The sequence below is a fragment of the Mesitornis unicolor genome, unplaced genomic scaffold, assembly GCF_000695765.1.
Source record: "Mesitornis unicolor isolate BGI_N332 unplaced genomic scaffold, ASM69576v1 scaffold6694, whole genome shotgun sequence".
Lineage (NCBI taxonomy): Eukaryota > Metazoa > Chordata > Aves > Mesitornithiformes > Mesitornithidae > Mesitornis > Mesitornis unicolor.
The window spans coordinates 48,607-73,460 of NW_010177950.1; the positions used below are offsets into that span (position 1 = coordinate 48,607).

General features: G+C 39.2%; 1 protein-coding gene across 1 annotated transcript in view; it reads left to right on the top strand.

Moving 5' to 3' along the window:
- The window catches only part of LOC104538918 (glycine receptor subunit alpha-2-like), a gene marked incomplete at both ends in the record, with an annotated part of 69,854 nt that overhangs the window by 38,929 nt on the left and 6,071 nt on the right, over window positions 1-24,854 (top strand). Inside the window, 2 exons of the mRNA XM_010182286.1 lie at window positions 14,045-14,194; window positions 16,108-16,227. Of these exons, the coding sequence (XP_010180588.1) occupies window positions 14,045-14,194; window positions 16,108-16,227 (270 nt within the window). The remainder of the gene's footprint in view (window positions 1-14,044; window positions 14,195-16,107; window positions 16,228-24,854) is intronic.

Sequence of the window (24,854 nt, forward strand, 5' to 3'; positions counted from 1 at the left end):
TCTCCCACCTTTGCCATGTGCTGTGCCTGACCTGGAGAACTTGGGCTCATGCACTGCCTGTGCCAGGTGGTCCCCATCGTCAGATGGAAAACAGAAAATGGGCTCTGGGGCATCCAGGTCTGTGACTCTGAGAGAGGAATGATCCCTACAGAGCCCTGTGCGCTACATGGCTGCTCCTTGTTGAGGGCATTGCAGGGGGGCCGTAAATTATGTTTTTGGTGAACAAGTTGGCTTTTGCTTCTTGCTCTGAAGCATTGGGAGTACAGAGAGGAGTATCAGAGGAAACGCCCACTGACTCTGTGTCTGACACATGAAAGGCTGGGCAGTCAGCTGAAAGGCATAGACTCTTTCTGTTCTGTGAAACAGTGCCCATGTCAAGACCTTGTATCAGCCAGAGCTTTGAGGTGGATGTGCCTGTATCTTCTTTACACAATGAGTTGCCACAAGATAAAAAGGGGTTTTTGAGCTTAAAAATTACCCACATTTCATCAGAACAAGAATAGAACAAGAAAAGTTGATTTACTTTTTTTTTAGAGTAAACTGAAAGCAACTAGGAAAGACTGAGCAGAAATGCAAAGGTTCATACACATCTCTCCTCATACCTACTGTGTCCTCAATTCCAGTCATCCCAATGCTTTTGAGTAACTGAAAACTCAGTTTGGTCTCCTCTGGTCTTAGGAAATTATTCTGTCTGTCATCTCTGGGGCGTGGCTGGCTTGTCCTCAGTACAGTTTCTCCAGATCCCAGATCATTAAGTCTTTTGAACTTTCTCCATTTGAGCAGCATTAGCAGTTCCCTGAGTCTCCCCTTCTTGTAGGTGGTTCTACCTCACCTATTCACTGTTTTACAGACACAGCTTGTGACACAAACTAGAAACACACACACACAAAAGTAAAGGGATCTATAATATCAATTATAATGCCATGCTTGCAGGAAGGATATACCCAATATGTTGTATGGAAAAGCCTATAACATTGCAAATAGAAATGAGAGACCTAGAAGTGATTTATTCCCTACTTCCTGCACAGATGAGCAATCTTCACTGTGAATATTCACTGAGCAATGGCGATATGCACAGTAGATATGGAGTTATTAGCTCCCTCCAGGATTTCTCCAGCCTTTTTGTAAGGTGAACGTTCATCTGTCAGTATCATGAAGTCATCCTGCAAGCAGCCAGCAAGCTTTTGCTTGCTACAGGGCAACAGACTTCAACAAGTCTTGAGCATGTGGCATCAGACTGACGTGAAAACCATTCCCTTCACTTGTGCTGTGGTGCTTTGAACCTCCAGGGCCAGCAGCAGCCTTTCTGAGAGGTGCCTGTATGATCCTGCATATTGCTTTTCATCCGTACTCTAGACTGCCTCAGACACTAGTACTGAGAGTGTTGTGGGCACCTTTAGTGCTTGGTTGTGTGAGGCTCTGATTTCCTGTTCTTTGGAGAGTCTCTGGGTGCTTTAACTACAGCTGCAAATATTACAGAACAAATGCACCCACTGTGGCATTAGAAAACAGATGAGAAACAAAGAACAATTTATAGAAGTAAACATTGGACTTCAGGCTAAGCAATCAAATAACCTTCAGAAAGGGTTATGAAAATCCAGTAGTCTGGCTCAAAGGTAAGCTGAGAAGGGCATACAGATGTGCCCTAGACACCAGAATGCATGGCTAGAAGTCTGCACAAACATCCTTCAGTGAGAAGCAATGATGTTCTTAGCTATTGGGTTTTTTTAATACATATTTGCACTAGATTTCTAGCTGTTGTGGCTGAAAATTACTTCACTCAGCCTCCCTGTGAGATGTTTAGAACGAAACCCTTAGTAGGAGAGTCCTGGAGACAATTTAACATTACAGTATGATTCAGAAAGTGCTTGGATTTACAGCTCAGGTGAAAATGAAATTCTGTGAAAAACGTGATGATGGCAAAAAAACCTTGGGAACAAGCTCTCAGAATTTGGAGGTCCAATTTTTACTATAAATCAACAGATGATTTTGTTTCTTGAACTGCCAAGGAGAGAATTGCACTCTGAGTTACGATGTTAGCAGCAGACAGACCATCAGTAAGCTTTTACAAATAATCAGAATCCGCAGGAGAAAATGAGCATGAAAGGTGACACTATCTCTTCTGCGCTTGAGTAGCATGGTGAGTCTCCACAGGTGTTCCTGCCGGTTCCACATGGTCACTAAAGGGGGTCTATGATGATGCATTCCTGGTTTTTCCTGCTTTTTGGTTCCATGGCTGGTCTCTCAGAAATGGGTTGAAAAGATAATTCATTTAACAAATGGTAATTGCTCAGACATCTCTGGCTGGAAAGATGGGTAGATCTTGATTAGGAAGTACTACCTGAGTTTAGAAAAGAGAACCAAAGGATTGCTAGATTTCAAAGAATATGAACAGTAAAAACAGGGAAAGAGGTAGCTTCAAACCTTCTATGTGGATCTGCTTCTATCATGAGACCTGGTGCAATATGAGTCCTTAGTCCCAGTCCTTTTCTTCCAAATAGGTGGTCCAGGTTGATGGTCTGGGGCTGGTTAGTGGGACCTACAGAGCGGGTCAGGCAGGTTCTTGGTTGGAGGAGACCATGGGAAAGGATGAAGCGTTCAGCTTTCTGCACTGTCCCAAGCAAGGTGATCTTCTGCAAAACAGCAGTCTGGGCATCCAACCAGTGTTTCACCAAATGCAATGTTGATTCCTGAGCCTAAGAGCTTGAGCTAATTTGGGTGTGTGATAGGTACATTTACATTGATGTGGCAGCTCTGATCTCTTTAGAATATGGATTCTGATCCAGCTAAAATGTTTTTTGTTTTGTTTTCAAATCTTTGTATGAATCTTGCTAAATGCTGATGTTCTCTCCCCTTTATTTGAATTCCATTTTCTTTCCTTTAACCTGCCTTCTTTATCCCATTTTCTTTCTTTCTGTTTATTAATATTCAGACCATCAGTTTCTTTCTATGTACATTTTCACCTTTGCCAGATTCTATTATTCCCATTGTACATCCTCTTTCAATTCTGCATTTCCTTAAGTGCTTTACTGTACATGAAATATGACTCACTCACACTTACAATTGGAACTGGACTGTGTTATCCCTCCTGAGCCTATCTTTACCTTGATGTCAGCTTCAGGATCTTTTTTTAGGGACATTTTTATTTTTTATTTAAAATTTCTTTTTTTTTCCCCCAAAGATAGTGAATAATTTAATGGACTGCATATACAGATCTATTTGTTTCACTGTTGTTCTTAGTTACATATCGATTAAATTATCCACAAATAAAATATCTTTTCTCCTTTCCAGTATAATCAGATGAAAGTAGCAATTCAGAATACAGAGCCAGAAGAATCATTAGCAATGATAAGTGACTCAGGAACTGATCAGTAACTGATCAAGTAATAGTCAAGAAAGAAGCAAATGGAAGTACTGAGGAATGTAATGAACCATCCCATTCTCAGTTATTTTAGTCTGATGTTCTATTTAGTGTTGGTAAGGCAATTTTCTCCAACCAAAGGATTAACTAAGTTTGCCCATCTCTAATCTAGAGAGACTGGCAGTCATAAAAATAAACAAATGCCTTTTTCCACCAAATTACTTTTCTGGAAATCCTAAGAAAACCAGAACTTAGGAGTATGATCTTAGAGAAGAATTAGAAAAATCAGCTCTCTATTCACAAACAGCAGAGACCAAGAGTTAAAGAATAAAATGGCATATTGCCCTAGGCATCCTTTTTCTAATTTTAGGATATGTTGTTTGGTTCAGTGAATTGGATCACTTTTAATGGTTCACTTAGTTGTGACTACAATAAGAAATACAGCACAGAGAGGATGTTGTAGAATGTTCTGCAGTCACCTGAGAATTAACAATATTTTCATGCTATTCAATGGAAAAAATCATATCTAAAGATGTATGTATAGGTGCAAATGTTCTTGGTATTGATCATGGTAGCTACTCTACCATTCACCAGTTCTGTGGCTCTTGTCTTGCTATACATGAAAGGAAGAGATTTGTTCCTATTGGTACAAAAATAAAATCCTGACTTGTTATTTGATAACAGCCGTGCACCGAGTCAGTTAACGCTTCAAAGGTCAAAGAATAATGCTATTTGGTGCAATTCTTCCTAACTGGGTGGCAGAGGTAATAACTGCATCTGGCATGGCTGTGGCTGAGCTGAATGACGATTATTTTTCACCTGAAGTAGCTGAGGCATTTTGGATCTACAGATGAAATGGGAAGAGTTTTCTGAACCTGAGTTAATGCTCTGTTTGAAAAAAACCCAAACAAAAAAAAACACTTCAGAAAATTGTAATCACAGCAGAAAAAACGGCATTTTAGAAGTAGTAATTCTGGCTGTACTCAGGTACATACCACATTGGCTTCTTATTCCAAATGTATCTTAAATATAAATGCTCCTTTGGTGAGTATCAGCATTTTACTCTGTTTATGAATTTAATGACACTGTTTAAAAACCCTGCCAGCAGTTCTTGCCAGCAACCATGCAACCATGGTGTTCTGGCTCCTCTTTAATCTTCCTCAGTTTTTTCTCTCTGGTGATTGTTTTTATCCATGCTCTCATTCACTGAAGAATTTACCACTTAGGGTCCAAGTAATCAAGTGGGCATTTAATAGCATTAAATAAATATTATCTGTTGATTTCACTAGGAAGGAGGAGCCAGAGACTCCTGTAGTAAATGAGACCCAAGACTGACATTTTCACCCAGCTACGAAGGCTGCCCTATGTGTATTTGCCTTTATGTTAATGCAGCCACATATAGTTCTCAATTTGCGCTGATCTCAGCTGGATAAGAGAGTGTTTCTGTGCGATAAATATCATTCAATTGCTTAATAATAATAAGATGCTTCCTGGTAGCAGAGACATCAATCCTTGTTTGTCGCCTTCATAAACTGATCACCATGATTCCACCAATCAGTTGATTACTTTCTTTGATCCATACATAAGAAATGTCACAGATATTGGTATTATTTATTTTTATTTCTGCCAACATAAGCTTGCTTTTCTGCCTTTCTTTATTCACAAGTCAAACCCAAAGGATTAATTGCTGTGACACTGAGACGCTGCAGTAACCTGTAGAGAGTCTGTGTGCATAGAGAGTCCTAGTTTTTTGTAGGGACAAGAGGATTGTTTTTTCCTTTGACTGTAGAAAGCTTTGTCAGAAATCTGCTTGGTTTCGAATGGAAAAAGAAAAATGCTTAGTCAAATCATTGTAAGCTCTTATTCGAGATCATTTTCTTGGAGACAGAAGGAGACAAATCTTCTTGAGACTTAGGAAAACAGCAGACATGCAGAGAATATTTGTAGCAAGAAGCTGATGCTTGGTGTTGCACATCTCTTTCTGAAACAGTTCAAGCAGACTGTGACAAAACCATACCATCTCTGGCTATGACATTGGGTAGGGGTGGGGTTAGCTGCCTCTTGGTCTGCAACACTATTGCAGAGCACATTTCTGTGGGCCATTTAGGCCAGACTCTTTTCACCAAGACAGCAGAGAGACGCAACCAGGCTGGGGAGTAACAAGAACCACAGTTTCCTACTTCCACAGAGTGTTGAGGATGTGGCTGAGCTGGTGTGATTGGTAGTGTTCCCTGACCTGTTGTTGTACAAAGTGTTTATCAGGATCAGGGCAATGAGAAAAGTCAACAGTGTCCTGGTGGATGCCAAAGTCCTAATTATGATGAACAGAGGAATTTGCAATCTTATCCCCTCTCTCTCTCTTTTATAGTTCTGATACTCCTCAAAATCTGTTTCTGCAAGAGGCCAAAAAGAGACAATCAAACAGTAGTGAATGCCTTTATTATTTGGTCCATCTGTGCACCTGAACTTCATGTGCCCAGATTCTGATGCAGATCTGCTTGATCCTAGTTCCACACTGCTCTCAGACTCAGTAGAACCTCCTGTTTCCAGATAATTCAGCATTTCCCTTCTGTACTTTCATGTTAGCCATTTCTGTAGTGGTCTGAGATAGACTTGAACTCTTGGCCCAGATATAAGAGACGTTTCTACTTTATTGTCATCTTAGTGAAAAGTGATATGACACAGAGTTGACTACCTGTTTGCAAAAGTGGGCTTTTAACTCTGATTACAATTTCAATTAGGCTACTTCATTCCCAGGAGCAGAAGTCAGCCCATCCCTGCATTATCAATGTATAATAAAATCACCCATTTTTTTTCCAAGCTGAGAACCAACATTATCTCTTCAAAGCACAAGACGCTGTTTTCTCAGCTGTAACCTGCTTGGTTAGAAAAACTGCCTTAAGCTATTGCCCAGATTTTTTTTTTCTTTACGTCTGAAAAATAGTCACAGTATTTTCAAGGAAGTCAAGGGCTTTTGAAGTGGAAATGGTACATTCTGCCTAAATTTCCTGTACAGGAAAAATGAATTGTCAGGAATTGGAAATACAAGACAACTATGCCGTATGATTGCACAAATTAACACATGATGAATATGCCAATACTTTATATGCCCTTGGGAAGGAAAAACAAGCGGTCTTGGCTTCACCAATCTGATAACTGATTCTGTATTTCTGGGATTACATTCTTCAAAGATGGAAATATGCTATTTGAGAAGAAAGAACATAAAGTCTGAATAGATACAGCCCATATTAAAAAGAAATATTTTATTGCTTCTCTAGAATGGCTTTCCTTTACCTGGAACAAAAGTTTACTTTTATTCATAATATGTCATATAGAATATAGTTATATAATTTAAAGAAATACCAGTCTCTGGTGTGCAGTTACTGTTCTGTCCTCCCTTTATCACATCCTGCAGGATGTGCTGTAACACAGTCCTGTATCATCTGAATCAGGTGTTAGCCATGTGTTGCAGAGGTTCACAAAGTGTTGGAAAATAAGTGCAGTTTCTCGGGGGCTAGCTGCACTCTGAAGGTGGGTAGCATCATGCTCCAGGAGCCTCTCAGCATTTTTAAAATACTTTAACACCTTGATCATCTTCAAAGTCTTGAAGAACATTTTCTTTCATTTTAGAAGAAAAAACAGACCATAAATTCTTTCTATACTTTTCCTGACTTGAATGCAGTCAGCATTTAGTTCTGCATCAGCAGTGGGTGGGGGGTTTAGCATCTCATGACTTGGCAGAACCATCAATAGAAATAGAGCACAAAATTTTGGCTGAATAGTTTATTCATAGAAAAAGGCAATTTTGGATGACTGGAATAACTTATGAATCCCTGCTGAGTTAGGTGGATACTTTCAGACAGAATCTGAATAATGGAGGGAGGGTAGGAAAGTTTGTTTCAGCATTTTTAAATTAAATATTTCTTGCTTGCTTCTTGTTTTGTTTTGTTTTGAAAACTGGCCCAGTTAATTTTAAAATGGAAGATGAAGTAGATGTTTCTGGAAAAAAAAGTTGAACAAAACATTTTTGTCAATAAAAGAGAGAATTTTTATTAAAATAGCTGGATAAAGTGTGTTTCACATTCACCAAATACTGTCATTTTTTTTAGTCATCCAACAAGCAAACCAAATTAGTTATGTCATCATCTCAGGAAAGGCATTTTACTCTGAGGGTAGTAGCTTGGATCTCAAGTGGAACATTTGGGAATTCAATTTTAACTCCATTTCACCTCAAAAGGAAAGAAGGTCATCAGCCAGGATGGTTGTCTTTCTAAGACACCTGGCAATGCAGCAAATGAGCTGATGAAGGACACCTACTGCTTTCATAGGACTCATTCACTGATGAACTATCTCCTCTCAAAATCTGCCGCATACTTTGAGCGCTTATTTTTTTGTGACAGAATTGTAGCTCTGATAGCTTATGGAAAGAACATGGACGTTCAAGTCCTGAAGAGGCAAACAGACATTTACCAGTCTGGAAGACAAAACCTTTCATTCTCATTTCCTCCCCTGAAGAAGCAATCCCCTTTGAGAACAGGTCCCAGAGTCAGCTATGATGGCTTTATTTGCCCTCTCCAGAACAAGTCATGAAGATTTCCTTACCAGGTGAACAACCCCATTAGTTTTAAACTTGGTAGAATCTAAACCACTTTCTGTTTTATGCCATATTGCCCACTAAGCTAAAATGTCTTGTTGACCTGACCTGTCAAGGTTTTGCACAGTGTTTATGATGCTTTAAAATTGCATGGTGTCAAGGATAAATAACTGGAAGGTGTAGCAACAACAGAATAATAGAAAATGACTGAGGGTTTAGGACTGGGAAAGTAATTTGCATTTTCTGATATGAATTTGTTTTAGAATTATGATATTTCATGGGGGTGAAACACTTGGGTGAAACGAAAGATCCAGAGTAAACGTGTGACAAAAAGAAAATACTTTCCCTGTAATAGCAGCTGACAGCATGTTCTCCATTCAGAAACTTCTTTGCCCGTAAATTGCAATGAAACCAGGACTGGTGCTTTCAGCTTCAGCTATATAAAGCTGGAAATGCAGAAAAGAGCTATCAATTTCTTTATGAGTTCAAGATTTGGAAAAACACCCCAAAACAGTAGGTTTTATGATAATAGAATTTTATGTAAGTGTTTTAGTTTGTTTTGTTGGTTTTTGGTTTGTTTGGTGTTTTGTTTGGGGGTTTTTTGCTTGTTTGTTTTTTAAAGTGAAAATTAATGCAACATCAATGCCTGGCACTGGAAGGCAGTTTTACATACTTTTTTGTTTTTGGTTTTGATTTAAAATGTTACTTTGTTCTATTTCTACATTTCCAATCTAAAAAATTCTCTGGAACATTTTTACCCCAAGAGATTCTTTTAATGCATGTGAGAAATTAATTTCAATTTGTAACATTTCCCAGTAGCTGAAAATATTCTTATTTTAAAAAGTCTTGCCTCAAATACGGTGTTAGTGCAAAAGCAGAGGTCTGGGGCTTCATATCACAAGTCAAAGATTATTTTTAAAATCAGATCCTATCAGCCACAATAAAGGATTATATGTTTTTCAACACAGTCTGAGCACCTTGCACTGCATATTGAAGCTATTTTTGCAATGGAGAACTCTGGGAGAGAATGGCTCTGTCTTTATTTCCTTTTTACACCTGTTCAGCTGATTCAGGGAGTTAAAGCAGTTGTCTGGAGCCTCATGAGGCTGGCACTGTAGCAGAAATAAAGCTCCCATTTGGGTTGATTCACACATGTCAACAAATGACAGCTGTTCAACTGCAGGACCCATGACCATGTTTTCCCCCGGCTTCTCTCCGCAAAAGCATGCTTCATTCTGGTGGTGACACATGGTGATACGCCAAAAGCTATCCAGAAGCTGTGAGAGAGTCACAGTACTAAAATAAAAAAGAGCTGGAAAAGTGGAAGGTTTAATCTTTGCAAGGCCTCCATGAACAGTGCAATCCTCCTTGGGCTTTCGTTTGCAGGAACTTCACTGGGGTCGTTGACGCTGCAGAGTGCTGTGTAGAGCATAAACTGGTCTTTTGTTTACATAGTGGGCATGGCCAATTAACAAATGAGGGAAATTACGAAGGGAGAGGAGTTGCTTTGTCACAATTACTGTGCTCAGCCTTAACATACTTGGCTGTTGGTGAAGACAGCTCTCACTCTGAAAAATTTCCCTCATTAGCTGTCCCTAAAACATTTACAGAACTTCTGAATAATTGATATAATTTAGGGTTTTATTGGTGGGAGCCATTAAATCTCCTCCTCCTAAACAACATTAGAGAGCAAGCTCTGCAACATGCAGTAAAAAGTGGAGCAGCTATTTAAAGAAAAACAAAGGGCAAGAAAATCTTAATGTGCTTTCTGAACATGATAACACTGAACAAGGCAGAGTTTGCATACATCCACTTCTAAAAGTACTGCAGAGTAAATGGAGCCAGTGTGCTGTCAGTATTACGGGCTTTTCAGAGAATGTTTTACTAGGTCTACCTTTGAAAAAAACACTTGTCACTACTAATTTTTCATTTTATTCTTGGTAGCTTGATAATGTTTTTTCTGAATTTGTAGTGTTACCTACACTAGTGTTACCTAAAGTGAAATTAAGAGAAAGGTGGCAAATTCTTAGTTAACATTATGTGTTACATAGGCTCGTGTGGGTCACTTGTTTTATTCTGCACTATTCTGTTTAGAATTATATCAAGACACTAGCTAATAGAGATGATTCACAGGCTTTATCTAACTGATGCTGTCCTGTATCAAACAGACATATATATCTGGAATAGTGATCCAAAACTCCAGTCTTGGTAAAAAATGAGAGTCTAGCATTTTTAGGGTTCAGTTTGTTTGACTATAGCATAGATATCTACCTTCCACTTAGATGCAGTTTGTCCCAAATATGCTTATTTCTTACTATTAATTTTTAAAAAAAACACATGCACGTAACATATTTTAAATTAGACGAGACAAAAAATCCCCCCCAATAAATCAGAGTCTATACAGTTCTACGTGTACACAGTAGTGATTATGGAGCATAGAGCATGGTAGTAAAGGAAACTGGAGATGCCGTACTGTTTGATGAGTACTTACCAAAGCAGGTGATGTAAGCCTTTTAGTTGAGCAAACGTGAGCTTTCATACTATGCTACGATCTGGGAAAAAAACATAGCTGGTAACATTATTTTTTAATTTGGTGGAAGAACCTCCCAAAGGAATGGATGTGCCTGTGATATCACAGCATACTCAGTTTTGCAGACCCCAGCTCCCACGGGCATGTCATTCAGCAATATTTTTAACTGAAAATTAGAAGTGAAAGGTTCCCTGTAGAGTGCAAAGAAGAAATAAGCACCTAGGAAAGAGTCCGTCGAGTGAAGAGCTTCCTGTGGAGATAAGTGGAAAATGGCTCAGGACCTCCTAGAAAAAGACATTTCATTGACATGTGAGACACTGCAGTAAGAAGCCACAGCATCTAGTAGGCAAGTGGTTATGGCACTCACCTGGAATGAGCAGATCAAATTCACATCCTTTCTGTGCTCATCTCACTGAGGAAATTGTTCAAGCACCATGAAAGCACTGTGATAGAACCTTCTCAATCCCTGCATGTGTTTGGGACACATAGAGAATGACTTCATATTCCACTGCTTAAGATTTGCATCTAGGAAGGGGAGACTCTGTTCCCAGACCCTAAGCCAATGCATTTTTAAGTATTTTCCTATAAAGTGGAACAGCTTCAGCAGGGATGGTTGAAAGAGGTCCACTGCAGATCAGTCTAAGATCTGGTAGGTGTGACCATTTCTATTTGGAAGAAGACACAGATTAAAGACAGCTAAAGCAGAGACCCTAAAATCCACTGAAACTTTTGCTTTAGATACCAAAGGGCTGGTCTAAAATCTCGGCACTCACTTTAGGACTTCTATGGAAATGTGTACCAGGTTAGGCCCTCCTAGGCTTGGTGTAGTAGATCCACATAATTTTCCATGCTTGGGGGTGGCTAGAAAGAAGTCTTGCTTCAGAAAATTTCATGGGCTTTTAGGCTTTAGCAGCACAGTTCTGTACGTACTAGGGATACATAGGTGAAATTGCATAAAGTGATTTGAAAACAAAAGGGTCAGCTTTCACTCATTGCAGGTCTTTTCCATTTATTTATTTTTAATGTGTTGCTGGAAGCAACTGTTTTCTATTTTCTCATTTAAAGCTGTTCCATTGTATTGCAAAGGCTAAACAATGAAACAAACTACTTACCTGCCAAGTATATTGTGTCCCTCTTGATTCCAGCCCAGCAGGCTGGAGTTAAAATAATCCAGCTGGCTCAGCAATTGTGTGGATGGCATTTATGGCAGCACTGTGTGAGTGGCAGGAAGGCTAACTCAGGGCTTCCTTTATAATTTTGCCCTCCCTGCTTTAAGCCCACTAGGACAGGATTTGCACAGTCAGAAGTGCTGATTCTTGTGGCTTCAGCTTCCTGCATTGACCTGCCTCTGACAGCACGATCCAGCTGTTTCCTCATGTCTAATACCTCTCCTAAGGGCACTTGTAAAGGAAAACAAGCTGCCCTTCAAGGAAGGTAACAAACAATCTAAACTCAGCTGCATTTTACAGAAATTACAGTGATGATTCCTTCTGCCCCTCAGCCTGTGGCACAGAGTGTCTGGGACACTGTCGAGCTTTCACTGGTTTTCACAGCTGCTCAGTAAAGATGTAACTTGTAAGACATTTTTAGCCATGTTAGAGAGAAATGCATAGCCTCTGTGTATCTAATTGAAAGGCACAGATTCATAGTGTCGCTTTAACCTGCTGAATCCTCCTCTTCCATCTCAGCCTATGTATGTTATACTGTGGGCATTGCAGTGTGGAGCTACACTGTAGCCTCAGATATTGAAATGTATGTTCTCATGATGCAGGCTGAAAAAGATCACTTGGCCTCTGTAAAATGTCCTGCTCAGTGTTCAGGATCTACAGGATGGAGCTCTGTATCCTTTCTGCCATGCTTTAAATGCCAATGTCTCTGCTCATGTTGCTCACTGGAGCACATAGTGCAGTGTATTCCATTTGATGTTAACAAAAAAATGTACTACAGACTTAAAAAAATTATGCTATTCAAGCACTTGGCAAATAGGAGCGAAATCTACTGAAACAGCTGTGTTTCCCTTCGTCATTAAATGGCAGCCATGACCATAAGAGCAAGGCCATTTTGAATAGTGCATGCAAAGGGTAGGGGTGGAGTTTTCTAAGGTGGAGATTGGGTCTCCTAAACATTAGAGTGTTAGATGCACAACACATCCTTTTCTGCTCTCTTTTCAGATCATTGTATATTTTGACTGCGTTGGAATGTTTGGTCTGCAGGGTACTATTCAGATGTTAAATAGCTTTGATTATAATTTTTCAGGGTTTAGGCATGATCCATATTGCTTATCTTGATTCAGTTGATGGTGGTGCCTACTTGAGGTGATCTTGGGTGTCTGAGACTGCTCCAGAGGACTGGTTGGTATGATACTGAAGTTTTGTACTCTGCTGGATTAGCAAATGGAGGCTAGATATCTAGTGTAGCATTATGTAAAGCTTTTATGTAGACAACTGAGTAAAGCCCAACGTGTCTATGCTTAGACAGTGGTTCTAAGCTCCTCTTTAGAGACATAAAAATGAAGAAGCACTATTTGAGTCTTAATCATCTCATCCTAGAGAAGATTTCTAAAACTGTTCAGATACATTTCATCCTAGAAATGCCTGTTCTTCTTCATTCCTTAATTCTTTTATAACAAAGTCGTTCAGGCAACTAGCTCACATGTACACTGCAGACATTAAAAGTCCAACGATTTTAATTCCACTCTGGGTAGAATATCTGATAAAGAAAAGAGACAACCTACTGTTGCCTAATCATGAGATCTCTGCTTCAAAATTGAGAGACTACAGAGAAAGGCAGAGACCAAATACAGCCAGGGAGGACAATGTACCTTTGATATGCATAGTGTGTAGCTCATTAATTGGCTACTGTTTGGCTCAGTGTGGATAATATGATAAAAATCTTGTAATGTTGCAGTGCTATAATATATCTGATTCTATTGTGGACCAGTCAATTAAATCCAGAATAGGCTTTTACTAGAACAGAAGCATCTGGTATTTGGGTATTTGTAGTAGATAATACCTATGAAGATTTATTTTTCTTATAGAGTTGTTGGATAAAGGTCAAGAAACTAGGATCAAATATTTAATTATGTATATATTAATAATGTCATAACAATCATTAGGGTACAGTATCCTGAGATTACTTTGAGGATATAGTTACCAAACATAGCTGATTAATCAATACTGTAATTGGTCCTTAAAAAATAAAGAAGGTGATAACTATAAACTTACTAGAGTTATTTTTCAATAGGTATTGAATTGCGTCCTGTATTTGTATTCTTTCTGATAAGCTATGACTGTGACTGTAAGAGCATTTTGTTAGAGTAATTCTTTTCCTAAAGGCAGTACTTCATAATTTGTGTATTCTCTGTGAACATACATTTCCATTAATAGTTTTATTATTTATTTGTTACAAGCCAATAAACTAAATCACAAAACAAGAAAAAACCCACCTCATTGAACAACTGGAACTCATGCTGTGCAGAAATGTGTTTATTTTTCACATCAATAACTTCAGCTTATGAAGAAGTTTGAAATATAACATACTGTGTCCTATTTCTTTCTAGGTCTCCTACGTAAAAGCTATTGACATCTGGATGGCCGTATGCCTTCTTTTTGTCTTTGCTGCATTACTGGAATATGCCGCAGTCAACTTTGTTTCACGGCAGCACAAGGAGTTTCTGAGGCTCCGAAGAAGGCAAAGAAGACAAAACAAGGTACAACTGCTCTTTACTTGGGGTGACTGAGTCTGCCCTGACAGCACGCTGACGTGCAGTTGATTTCTCACCTCGGTTCTTCTTGCCCTTGCAGGAGAGTCTCATTCTAAAGTTTCCTTTTGAGTGATTTTTTCCTTGATAAAGAGCTCAAAAGTGGCCATTGTTTATTTGCAGTTTATGAAGTTATTGATAAATGTCAATAGATTGGTCACTGATTTCAAGAATTTTATTCTCTTCTTGCAGTTGCTGAGGCAGCTGTACCTTTACAAGTATTGTGCTCCTATGTGGCACCCACCAGCAGATGAGGAACAGATGGAAGCAGTGACATAGATAGTGTACCAATATTATTTCCTTGACATCATACAGACATGCTGACACCAGCAAATGCTCGAAACCTGTCTTTTCTAGTGCCACCCTAGGCAGTCATGATAAAAAGGGAGATCCCTTAGGGTAGCCCATTGCAGAGTGATCAGCAGTTCTACCTTTACTTCTAAACCACCAGTGACTAGTGTCTTTCCCAGCCGAAACAAGTAAACACTTCCATTTTAAAAAAGAGAGGGATTATGACACTTTCCTCTCTACATTCTACTATTTCACAGTTTGTTACTGATGCTAACTTCAAATTTTTAACAAAGAACCTATTTGTGAGTATCGTTATCACATAGTTTTATACCAGTGACTGAAATGTAGAAGAAAGGCTTGTTTTTAACTTAGCTATCAGTCTAGAATTATTTTTAGGAAGTCTGTCCATATTTTCTGTTTTTGTATTTGGTAAATGAAAAGACAAGAATAGATGTTAAATTGAATTTTAGTTCTGTCATGATCATTCCCACAACTATAAAGTCTTCATCCTTTCTGTACCTATGTCACTGCTTTTCAGTATCAGTAGAAACATTTAGGTTTACACTATGGTGTAAAACATATGCATTTGCTACATAAAATAAATATTTGCTTGAGCTGCGCGGGTGCTTCAAGCCGCAAATAATGGTTTCCTTTACAAGAGGGATGACAACAATGACACAGGGCATTTTTATTTTGACAGGTCTGTCTAATAAATGTTCTGTAGCTAATGTAATACTTGATGGATGCTCTGGGAAGCAATCCAGTGCTGTTCTCTGGTTTAATATTATTGTCAGGTGAATTGAGATTCCTGTTAAGATTAGATTACAGGAGAGAGCAGAAATACTTTCCCATCTGCAAGCACACATGCCAGATACACTGCCACTGGAAGCCTTTGTTTTCAAACCAGCATGGCAGCATCAGAAGCTGTTGTATGAGGTCTGTAGTTTCAGGTTTGGTTATGATGACTTCTTTACAAATGAACAAGTAGGCAGGAAGCCATCACTTTTAACTTACAGTATCCAGTGGCATCATTCAAAATTATGAGGTTGTGGTCCATGGAAGTGGTCATTAATCTCCTGTGGGAATGATTATTCTATTAAAATATTACTATTTTTTTAGTTTAATAATTTACTATTAAAATAAAGTTATTTAAAACAAAATCACCTGAAGACCTGTATTTATCCTAAGGCAGTCAGTACATGAATTCTTTGCTAAATGAGTAATGCCTTAATTAAATGCAAGGAAATTTTCTGCTGGAGAAGAGTACCTATCCATTTGCACACGCTTGCTTTCACTTTTCCTATTAAACTGATTGCATGAATTTCAAAACAGGAAATAATGTTTCTAAGGCCATTTCTTTAGGAAGTGTTTTCTGCATCTCTTTACTTGAGTTTGTGTCTCACGATTTTCTCAGTTTATTTTGTCTTGAAAGTGATTCACGTTGTTTTGCATGGTGGTGTTCTCTAACCGAGCCATTCTTCTCTTTGCGTGTTGTGTATGTGTGTTGTCGTGTTACTGCTGTGCTATTCTCATTCTTGCTGCTGCTCTCTGTGCTGACACTCTGGGGACAGGCACAGACTATGACTGTTGGGAATGAAAGCGTCGAGTCCATGCGGCGCATGAATGGCTTGCGAAGCAAAGAGTCATCAGCTTACGGGACAGTGAATCAGATCGGCAATTCAAGTTTGAGGGTAAAACCACAGTGAGAAAGAGAAAGCAAGAAAGAGTTTTAGTATGTGCAATGATGTCATAAATCAGCAAAATGGATTATTTTGATGGCATCACTAATACTCTCTTGTATTCTCTTTGCTGAATGTCCCCACAAAATACTAAGTACTGTCCCCAGCATGAACAGCAGTTTCATGTTGTACGTTGTTGTGGCCCATCCTTATGCTTGCTTTTTTTCCATGGTTGGCTTGTGCCACCCCCATTCCAAACCTCCCAAGGAAAGTGCACGTATATTCAGTAGTCTGGTCCTGTGTAAATATAGAGTGAATGGGGGGGGGACAGGAGCATAGGAAATGCCTTGAAACAGTAAATCCCACATTGTGTCATGCCTCAGATGAGCTCATTCCAACAATATTTGGTAGGTATAATGAAATTAATTTTTATTGGTATAGTATTTATTCCTGAACTGTCAACCTGCAGTGTTCCTCCTCATGATGTCCTGAGTCCTGCTTAGTGGTGTGTGCATAGCTATGAATGAAAAATTGTATTTCATTGTTTTCTTTTTATTTGCTTGGAGAAGAGCCATAGGGCTGAAATCTTTTATGCAGTGTAACATGTAGCAGATCAGAAGCAATATGATAACAGCTGATAGATCCAGATTACGGGTGACTTCTGGAGGTAATAAAATCAGTGCTGGAGAGAGAAATGAGCTTAATGTGCTTGATACTGGTGGCTGAGAAATGAAATGTATTCATTTAAATAAAATGGGACCAAGATTTAAATCTTTCAGGACCTGATTTCCCAGAACAAAAACATTGCGTGAGCAGCTTTTGAGCTGTAATGGGCCTCTGACTTTGATCAAGCTCTGTAAAGTTATGTGATTATAAGATGCAGATGATTTCAGTGGATTCTGTACACTGCAAAGGGAATTAGTAGTTTCCTAAATCAAAGCAAAAAACACAGTTCATATTACACAGCAAAATTAGGATAGAGGGTTTGCAATGCAATAAATTGTTCCGTTTCAGAGCTATGATATCAAGCAGTAGAAGAGAGCCTTCATTTCTGGACACTTTCTATAGTAGAAATAATCACATTTATACATATATAAAACTGAACATAGAAAAAAAATCAAGGTCTCTCTAGGAGATACGACCATTATTACTATGCTGCCACTGGAAAGCTGATGCCATACACCTACAAATGCAACCCAAGTAAGTACTCAGTGTTGCATGTCTTATCAGTCATGAAGTACTAGTAGTTCAGCTAAGGTTCATGTAAGGCCCAGCTATCCTTTCTCTAAGGAAAGCTTCCAGAAACCTCTCTTCTCCTTTTGGATATGGTGTATTACATATACAGGCAGGGCAGTACACAGAGGGGTCATGTCACTGCCATACTTTTGCTGCAAAGCCCTAAGAGCTGGAGCTGCCCTGATGTTGATCTCCCCAGGAGAACTCCCACCATACAAATGATGAGCACTTGAGAGGTGAACAGAGAAGACATACCAAGACAGAGGTTTCTGGAGCAATGCTACCATAGCTGCAGCTTGTTTCTTTTCTGCTCAAAAGAAGGACATTTATGTGCAGAGGAGATCATAGCAACATAGCCTGTGATGCCACAAGAAACCTCACAAGCAGGGAGCTTGACTTGTTGAAGTATTGCTCACTGAACCAAGGGTTTCTGGTGAATGCAAATCTAAAAGTCATAGTCAAGAGGAGACAGTGTAAAAGAGGGATGATTTAATATTTATACTGTGTCACTCAATGCTAATCTAGGGAGAGAAAATATAAGTGCTAAATCACACCTGACCAGGATTCTCAAATTTAGCAGCTAGATCTACAAAACGAGAAATTACTGTTTGTAGTTTTGTAAGCCCATATCTCTGTCACTGTTTTAATTATATCTTCTGCTTGATTTTGTTCTTCTTAGTGCTGCAACCCTCAGAGCATTGCATAAAAGGCAAATATCAGACTGGTTAATGTTTCTTTAGGAAAGTCTGGGTTGCACTGTTGATGGCCCAGAAATTGTATTTAATGTTTAACCATTGATCTGTCATTGCATTAGAAAATATTACACTAGCAGGACCCGTTGCCATCTTTCATACAGAATAAATCCCTATATCCTCAGGTAATCAGTGCTCCAAACTGTCTGCCTTCCCCATGCAGTTTCTGTTGGAGGAAGCATTCAATGCTTGTCCTAAAGAGTCATGTAGTCTTCTAGCTCACAGTGAAATACACCCATCAGTAGCAATACTTCACTGCTTAGAGAAAGGATTGCCTATTTACTGTGTATCATGGTACCACTTTTTGCATAGACTGAGTACAGGCTGCAGAAGCCATGACTTTGATGGTACTGAGGATTTAGTTCAGTTTCATTATATTAAATTCTAAATTTGCATAGTCCCAGATTACCTGAAATAAAATAACTTCTTTTAAAAATATGATTTGTAATAATTAAACAAGATTTGCTTATTTTTCAAAATTATGTGTTTCCAGGGAAGCAGAAGAACTCTGTTTACGCAGGTTCAATCATCTCTTTTTGAAAACAGTAATTATTATGTTATACGATCAGTAGTCAAAATGACTCACAGTACACTAGTATTCATATCATCATCTCAAAGATGACTTTCTAAATTATGTGTGTGATGTTTACCACTGTGACCAAGAATAGGGGCTATGTTTGGGTCCGTTAGTGTTAAAACCAACACTTCATAGCTTGAACGAAAAACTGTGCAGCTGGAAGCTGTGACAGAATTTAATCCCACGTGCAGGGAACACAGGGCAATACAAATAACAATGCTGCAGCCAAGGGGGTTCACATGCATGCAGATTAGCAAAGGGAGGCACAAATGGTGTTTTCAAATGAAAGAGCTGGGACTGAGACTAAATGATTAGAGCAGCAAAGAATAACTCCACTAAGCAAAGATGGCAGCACCTAGTCAGTTGCTTCAGAGTAGCTCTGGTCTCTGGATAGAGCTGCTGGTGGCAAGGCAAGTACCCCAAGTGCCCCAACAAAGTCTCTGTGACAAGATAGTACAGTATTTCTATCTTTAAAGAGGAGAAGAGGTATGTGTTGAATGTCACTGATTTTCAAAGCCATCTCTGCCATTTTAATCATATTGAAATCCCTTCATCAGACCCTCCAAACAATTTTCTAAGACTTTCTAGACTTGCCCATTGAAAAAAATCAGTGTTTTCAGCCTGACTTTGCCTTTAAAACACTTGGTACTACTGTCCCCGGTGGAAAATTTTGCCCACTAGCATCCGTGTGCACCGCGCTCATTGGGATGACATGCACGCTTCGCGTTATGTAAGGTGCCGCATCATGTGAATAATGGAAGTGCTCAAGGAAAGCCCTTTTTGCTGAGCTATTTTTGGTACTCACCGAGCGAGCTCAAGCACACAAGTTTCATTGTGAAAAATAGGAATCCGAATCTGAATGGCTTTCTTTCTCCCTCTCTCTCACGTCTTGCTTACTTAACGGATTAAAGAGCACATAGCATCTGCTGTAGATAAACACCCTCAAGATATTGTGGTGACTTTTATTTCTCCAGGGCAGTTGCATTAGAACTTTAATGTAACTGCACAGAAAAAATCCAGTAGAAGATAAATACGCCAAAATGATCATTTAGCTTGAAGTTAGCGTCCCACGTATGACTGCAGAGCATCAGTGAAATAATAGACACAATGCATTTCAACATGTTGCCATGTCACCTTATACTTCATCTGAATGTCCTTGTCTGTCTTTTTACTGTGAGCATGAATAGACTAGGAATGGCTCTAGTTAACATCAGTCAATGTATCTTTATTGTTTATTAAATGGACTTACTCCAGTGAGTTTAAACATTTAAACAAAAGCATCATCTCAAACTAGAAAAACATCTTGATATAAATCCTCAGTCTAGCTCTAGTCACAAGTCTAAAGAGAGGCAGGAGTCCTTGAAGAAAAAGTAACCCATAGGAAAAGCAGCAGTTCAGATGTGGGGGTGGTATACAAGCAATGGACCAAAAAAAGTCTAACAAGAGCAGTCTTTCCAGGTGGACAGATTAAGCTTACTGGAAATGCAGATTTTCCAGTTGAAAGAAAACAGAGACAAAGAAACAGTGGAAGAGAGAAATTTATTTTTATAAGGGCCTGCTAACAAGTGTCACGAAAAGTGAAACGGCAGCTTTTCCCTCCCCTACTGGGAAAACTAAAACCAAGTACCTACACTTCATGTGTTTTACAGCTCAGACACAATAAGATGAGGAACTATACAGAACAAGTTTTACACCCTGAACCAGGAAACAGAAGAGAAAAAGTATAAGTACACTTCAAGTGATAGAACTCTGAAAACCAAATAAAAATTCAGGAATATTAAACATTGTATAATCAAAAGCAGACTAATTTATTGAAAATATAATACCAGTTCCTGAGAAAGATCTCCAAATATCAAGTCCCAGATATGTAAGCATGAATTATAGCTGGTATAGAGTTCAAATGCATAAGCTGAAGTAATGGAACCCTGGTAGAGGCAAAGCCAGGGGAACAGAATCAGGAGAACAAAACTGATATTTCTGGGAGGAAAAAAAGAAATTGGAGGACAGGGAAAAAACTCCTAATCCAGAGGTGGTGGACACCAGAGAAACAGAGAACTGATGAGGAGCTGGTAAGGCTACAGAATGGTGAATCTTCATATTCACTGCAGTGATCAGAGTGGTGCAACGCAGAGTCTGTAGGAGCAGTGGACAGAGAATTGAACTGTAGCGATCAGGCACAGCACCAAAGCATTAAGTAGGACGTGATATAGTATCACGACTCATGTTGGTCAATGTGCAAATACTTTAGCAAATTACTCCTTAGTGTCAAATGAAATATGAAAAGGATATAAGCATTGTAAAACTAAGTTTAAAGCGGTTACCAAATAGTAATACTACAATATTTCAGATCTGGGATGACAAAATGACTGTATGCTGTACCACCTGGGAGCGGTAGGACTAGAAAAGCCAGAAGTACCCTATAAAGGGTTTTTTTTTTGTTTGCTCTGTAGTATTACTGTGCTTTAGAAACTCCAAGTCCTCTCTTGTACCTACCCAGCACATAGTGGCTGAAAGGATCAGCTCTGAACTGACAAGCCTTGGGGACTGAAGTTTGCACTTCGTTCTAGTGAGTTTGTCCTGGTAGTTACTCATGAACAGCAGGAAACATGCCAGAAATGAACTCTGCAGTTTTCCAGCTCATGAAAGGTACTCTCCAGCTGGGTGCAAATGTCTCATTTTTTATTACACCTAGGGGAGAGTACAAACTGAAAATAGGGCAGGGGAAGCTAGAAAGAGCCAGGGAACAGTGTTCTTAGTTTTGATGCTTTAAAGCAACAAGAAGTAGCTTTTCAAGAACCACCTGCCACAGGCAAAAACTTTTGTTTTCCAGATTATTTTAGAAAACCATGATTCTTTCATGGTTGTGTTCTGGCCCACCTTATTTCATAGAAAATGACAGTTTAAAAAGTGGCTAAAGGCGTTTCATGATAAAAAATGAATAAAGGAGACTTCAGGATGAGTATGTTTAACCTAAACTGCCCCTGCACAAGACTGCAGAAAGTGACAAGCTATTGCAGTCCCAAGATTTAGACTGAGGCTGCACAAGGGGTCAAGGAAATAACTTTGCCCCTAAGTTGGCTCCTTTGTTCTTTCCCTGTAGGTAGATTATCTTTACCCTTTCTCTGCCCAGAGTCAGGACCCAAAAAGGCCCTGCTTTCAGAGTATCTCACCGCAGTGAGGGTCAGGTCCTGTTTCCAATGAGGGGGTGAAAACACCTGAGAGGAGAACAATTTCTGATCACACATTGCCAGGAATTCATCACACTTTGTATCAGTTCTGACTTCTGGCCCAAGCCTAATTTTCAACTGCAGAGTATTTCAGCTTGAATAAATATAAATTAGTATTTCTGCAAGAGAATTAATGGGTCAGGCAGTTAGAGCCAAGCATAATGCAGGCTGAGAATATCAGCACTGCTGTATCCGTGAGCATCCGTGTACCCTGACTGGCAACTGTACTTGCCCTGTGCATCTCCAGAGCGTAGTACACCAGTTGTATCAAATTACATGGTAAATTGGTGAGATGGGCAAGTGTTCAGTATGATCCATGAAATGCATATTTACATCTGACCCAATTAATCCTGTTCTCCACAGGGGATAGAAGCTGCTATTTGAATATAATTAATTGTGAAGCATTCTGTAATGATGTTGTCCAAATGACATTGTGCAAAACCAAATTGTATTAACTAGACTGTTGAAACCTCATGCTGTCTCAAGGTCTAAAAAACTTCATGGGTTCCAGTAAAATCCAGTTTTTATAGTACATTTTAAAAAGTGGTGTTGAAGTCATTTGTGTCTCTATCTTTTTTCCCAGAGGGGAAATAACACTGTTTAGTCATTCCTTTTCAATTTAATAGCCATTGCTTATGGCAAACTGATCAGTCAGAAGCTGATTCTGACACATTTAGTCTGATTTAATGATTAGACATGTTTATTTCACTTGATCCACTGCTAGAGCAAGATGCTATTTTCTGTTAATGCGGATATCCATACTTTGTATTTCTTTATTGGCCTGATTTTCTTTCTTGCTCTTTTTTTTTATTAATAACACTAATCTGTCTTGCACAAAAGAAGCAATTGGCCAACTGAGAGTAGATGGATAGGTAGGGAATGAGATTTTCTTTGCTGCAACATGAGGAAGGGGCTAGGGATAGTTATACTGGAAGGAGTGAACACCTTGAAATTCCACATATTCTGAGTGCTTGTTGCTGAGTCTTCCCAGAGTCCTCACAAAGACCCATTTCAAGTTGGGAGCATCTGAAAACTCCTTGCCAAGCCCAGCTGCAAGTCACTAAAAATTTAACCACTTCCATGCTCTGTGACTGGACTCCCCTCATGGCATCTCAGAGCTGGCACAGGCCTGGCTCTTCCCACACAACACTTCTTTACCACAGCAGGATCAATGAAGGACTTACTATTGAAAACCTGTTTTCCAGTGGCTGGATGTATATATCTGGCATACTGAAAGTGCCAGAGTGTATTTAGCTCCTGGAGAAACAGATTGGAAAGGTCAGAAAAGGCTGCTATGATTGCCAAAATACATGAAGAGGCAGAAGTAGAATCATACCTGCATTGAGCCTGTAACTTCTCTCTGTGTGATAGCATAGCTCTTCAAATAATTTAATTTTTAACTTGTGTATGTAATTTCTCATACAGATACTGTGTGTGCATTTGCACACACACATTTATAACTCACTTGCATAAGTGCAAGTTATTTTACCAAGGTGCCCAGGATTTAATTTCTCTGTGATATCATGGCAAGACTCCTAGGAGACATGACACCTTCATTTTCATGCCTCATCTCACTCTCTTCAAGTGGTTCTCCATGTAGTTTTCTGAGGTAACTCTGCTAGTCATGTGGAAGTGCTCTGCCTGTAACTGACTCATTCATTTTTCTGTTAAGCCTTCCCAAGCTTGCTGGTGATAGAGTCTTGCCTTCAGGTGCTCTGTAGTCTTCATCTGTCAAAAGAATAACTAATTAAGAATAGAGATCACAAACTCTTTTCATTAGAGATTATCTGAGTTGCACAAATGTGAGATCTTGCATGGCATTCCAGGAAAGCGAGTTCTGCATTTCCTTTTCAGGATGTAAAGTCTTACGGGTGCCTGCATGTAGCAACCATGAAAGTCTTTAGCACAAACTTCCCAGGAAATCAACCTATTTGTTGCCTGTTAACCTATGTCAGCTTTCTCTTTCACTTCCATGAAGGGCTCACTTTTCTAATATGGTTTGTTTCTGTTGTAAAATTGACAGGAAAGAGCTGTACAACAGGTATTTACACAAAAACCAAAGGGTTTTACCATGTTCATGGTCTTCAGGTTTTGCGAAATACAATGTAGAACCAGACATTAAGTCTCCTCATTTGACCCATCTGCAGAATTTTCATCTTGTAGGCCTTTTTCTGTGCTGAGTATGGCAGGCAAGGGAAATTATAGCAAGTCTAATCAAGTGTGATGCCACTACAGGTTGGTGAGACAGAGAGAACTTTTGCATCACAGGATGCTCTTTTAGAGTTCTCAGCGTTTTCTGTCTGGAAGATGTCCTAATACTCTTTTTTCACCACTACATACCTAGTTAGATTAATTAAGATGTACTTGTCTGGTCCTATGTGCAGTGTGGGTGCATAAGTACTCTGTCCTAACTTACAAAGAGTGGTGACCCTGCCACTGTCACATGGGACTTCCCATGTGAAATTTGGAGAACATTCTTGTGTTTGCAGATATTTACACCAATGAGTGGATACTCAAGCCTTCTGAAAATCATTCTGTGCTCTTGCTCAATAATTTTCCAGCCCTACCAATAGGCTACATAGGTATTTCCTATAACCTTTCAGGGACTTCTGCAGAAGGCAATTACTTTTCTTGCTAGTTTTGCAAGTTCTTGCCCCATCCTTTACAGAGGAGCACTGGCAAATTATGCAGCTATTCAAGTGCAGTTTCCTTGTTAGACCACAATGTCAGCAAATCTTCTATCAGACAGGTCTCCCTTTCGGTATTTGTGCATGCTTGTGTGTGTGTGTGTGTGTGTCTAAGATGACAAAGCAGAGGAGGCATAACATTTTAGATATTATTTTCCCT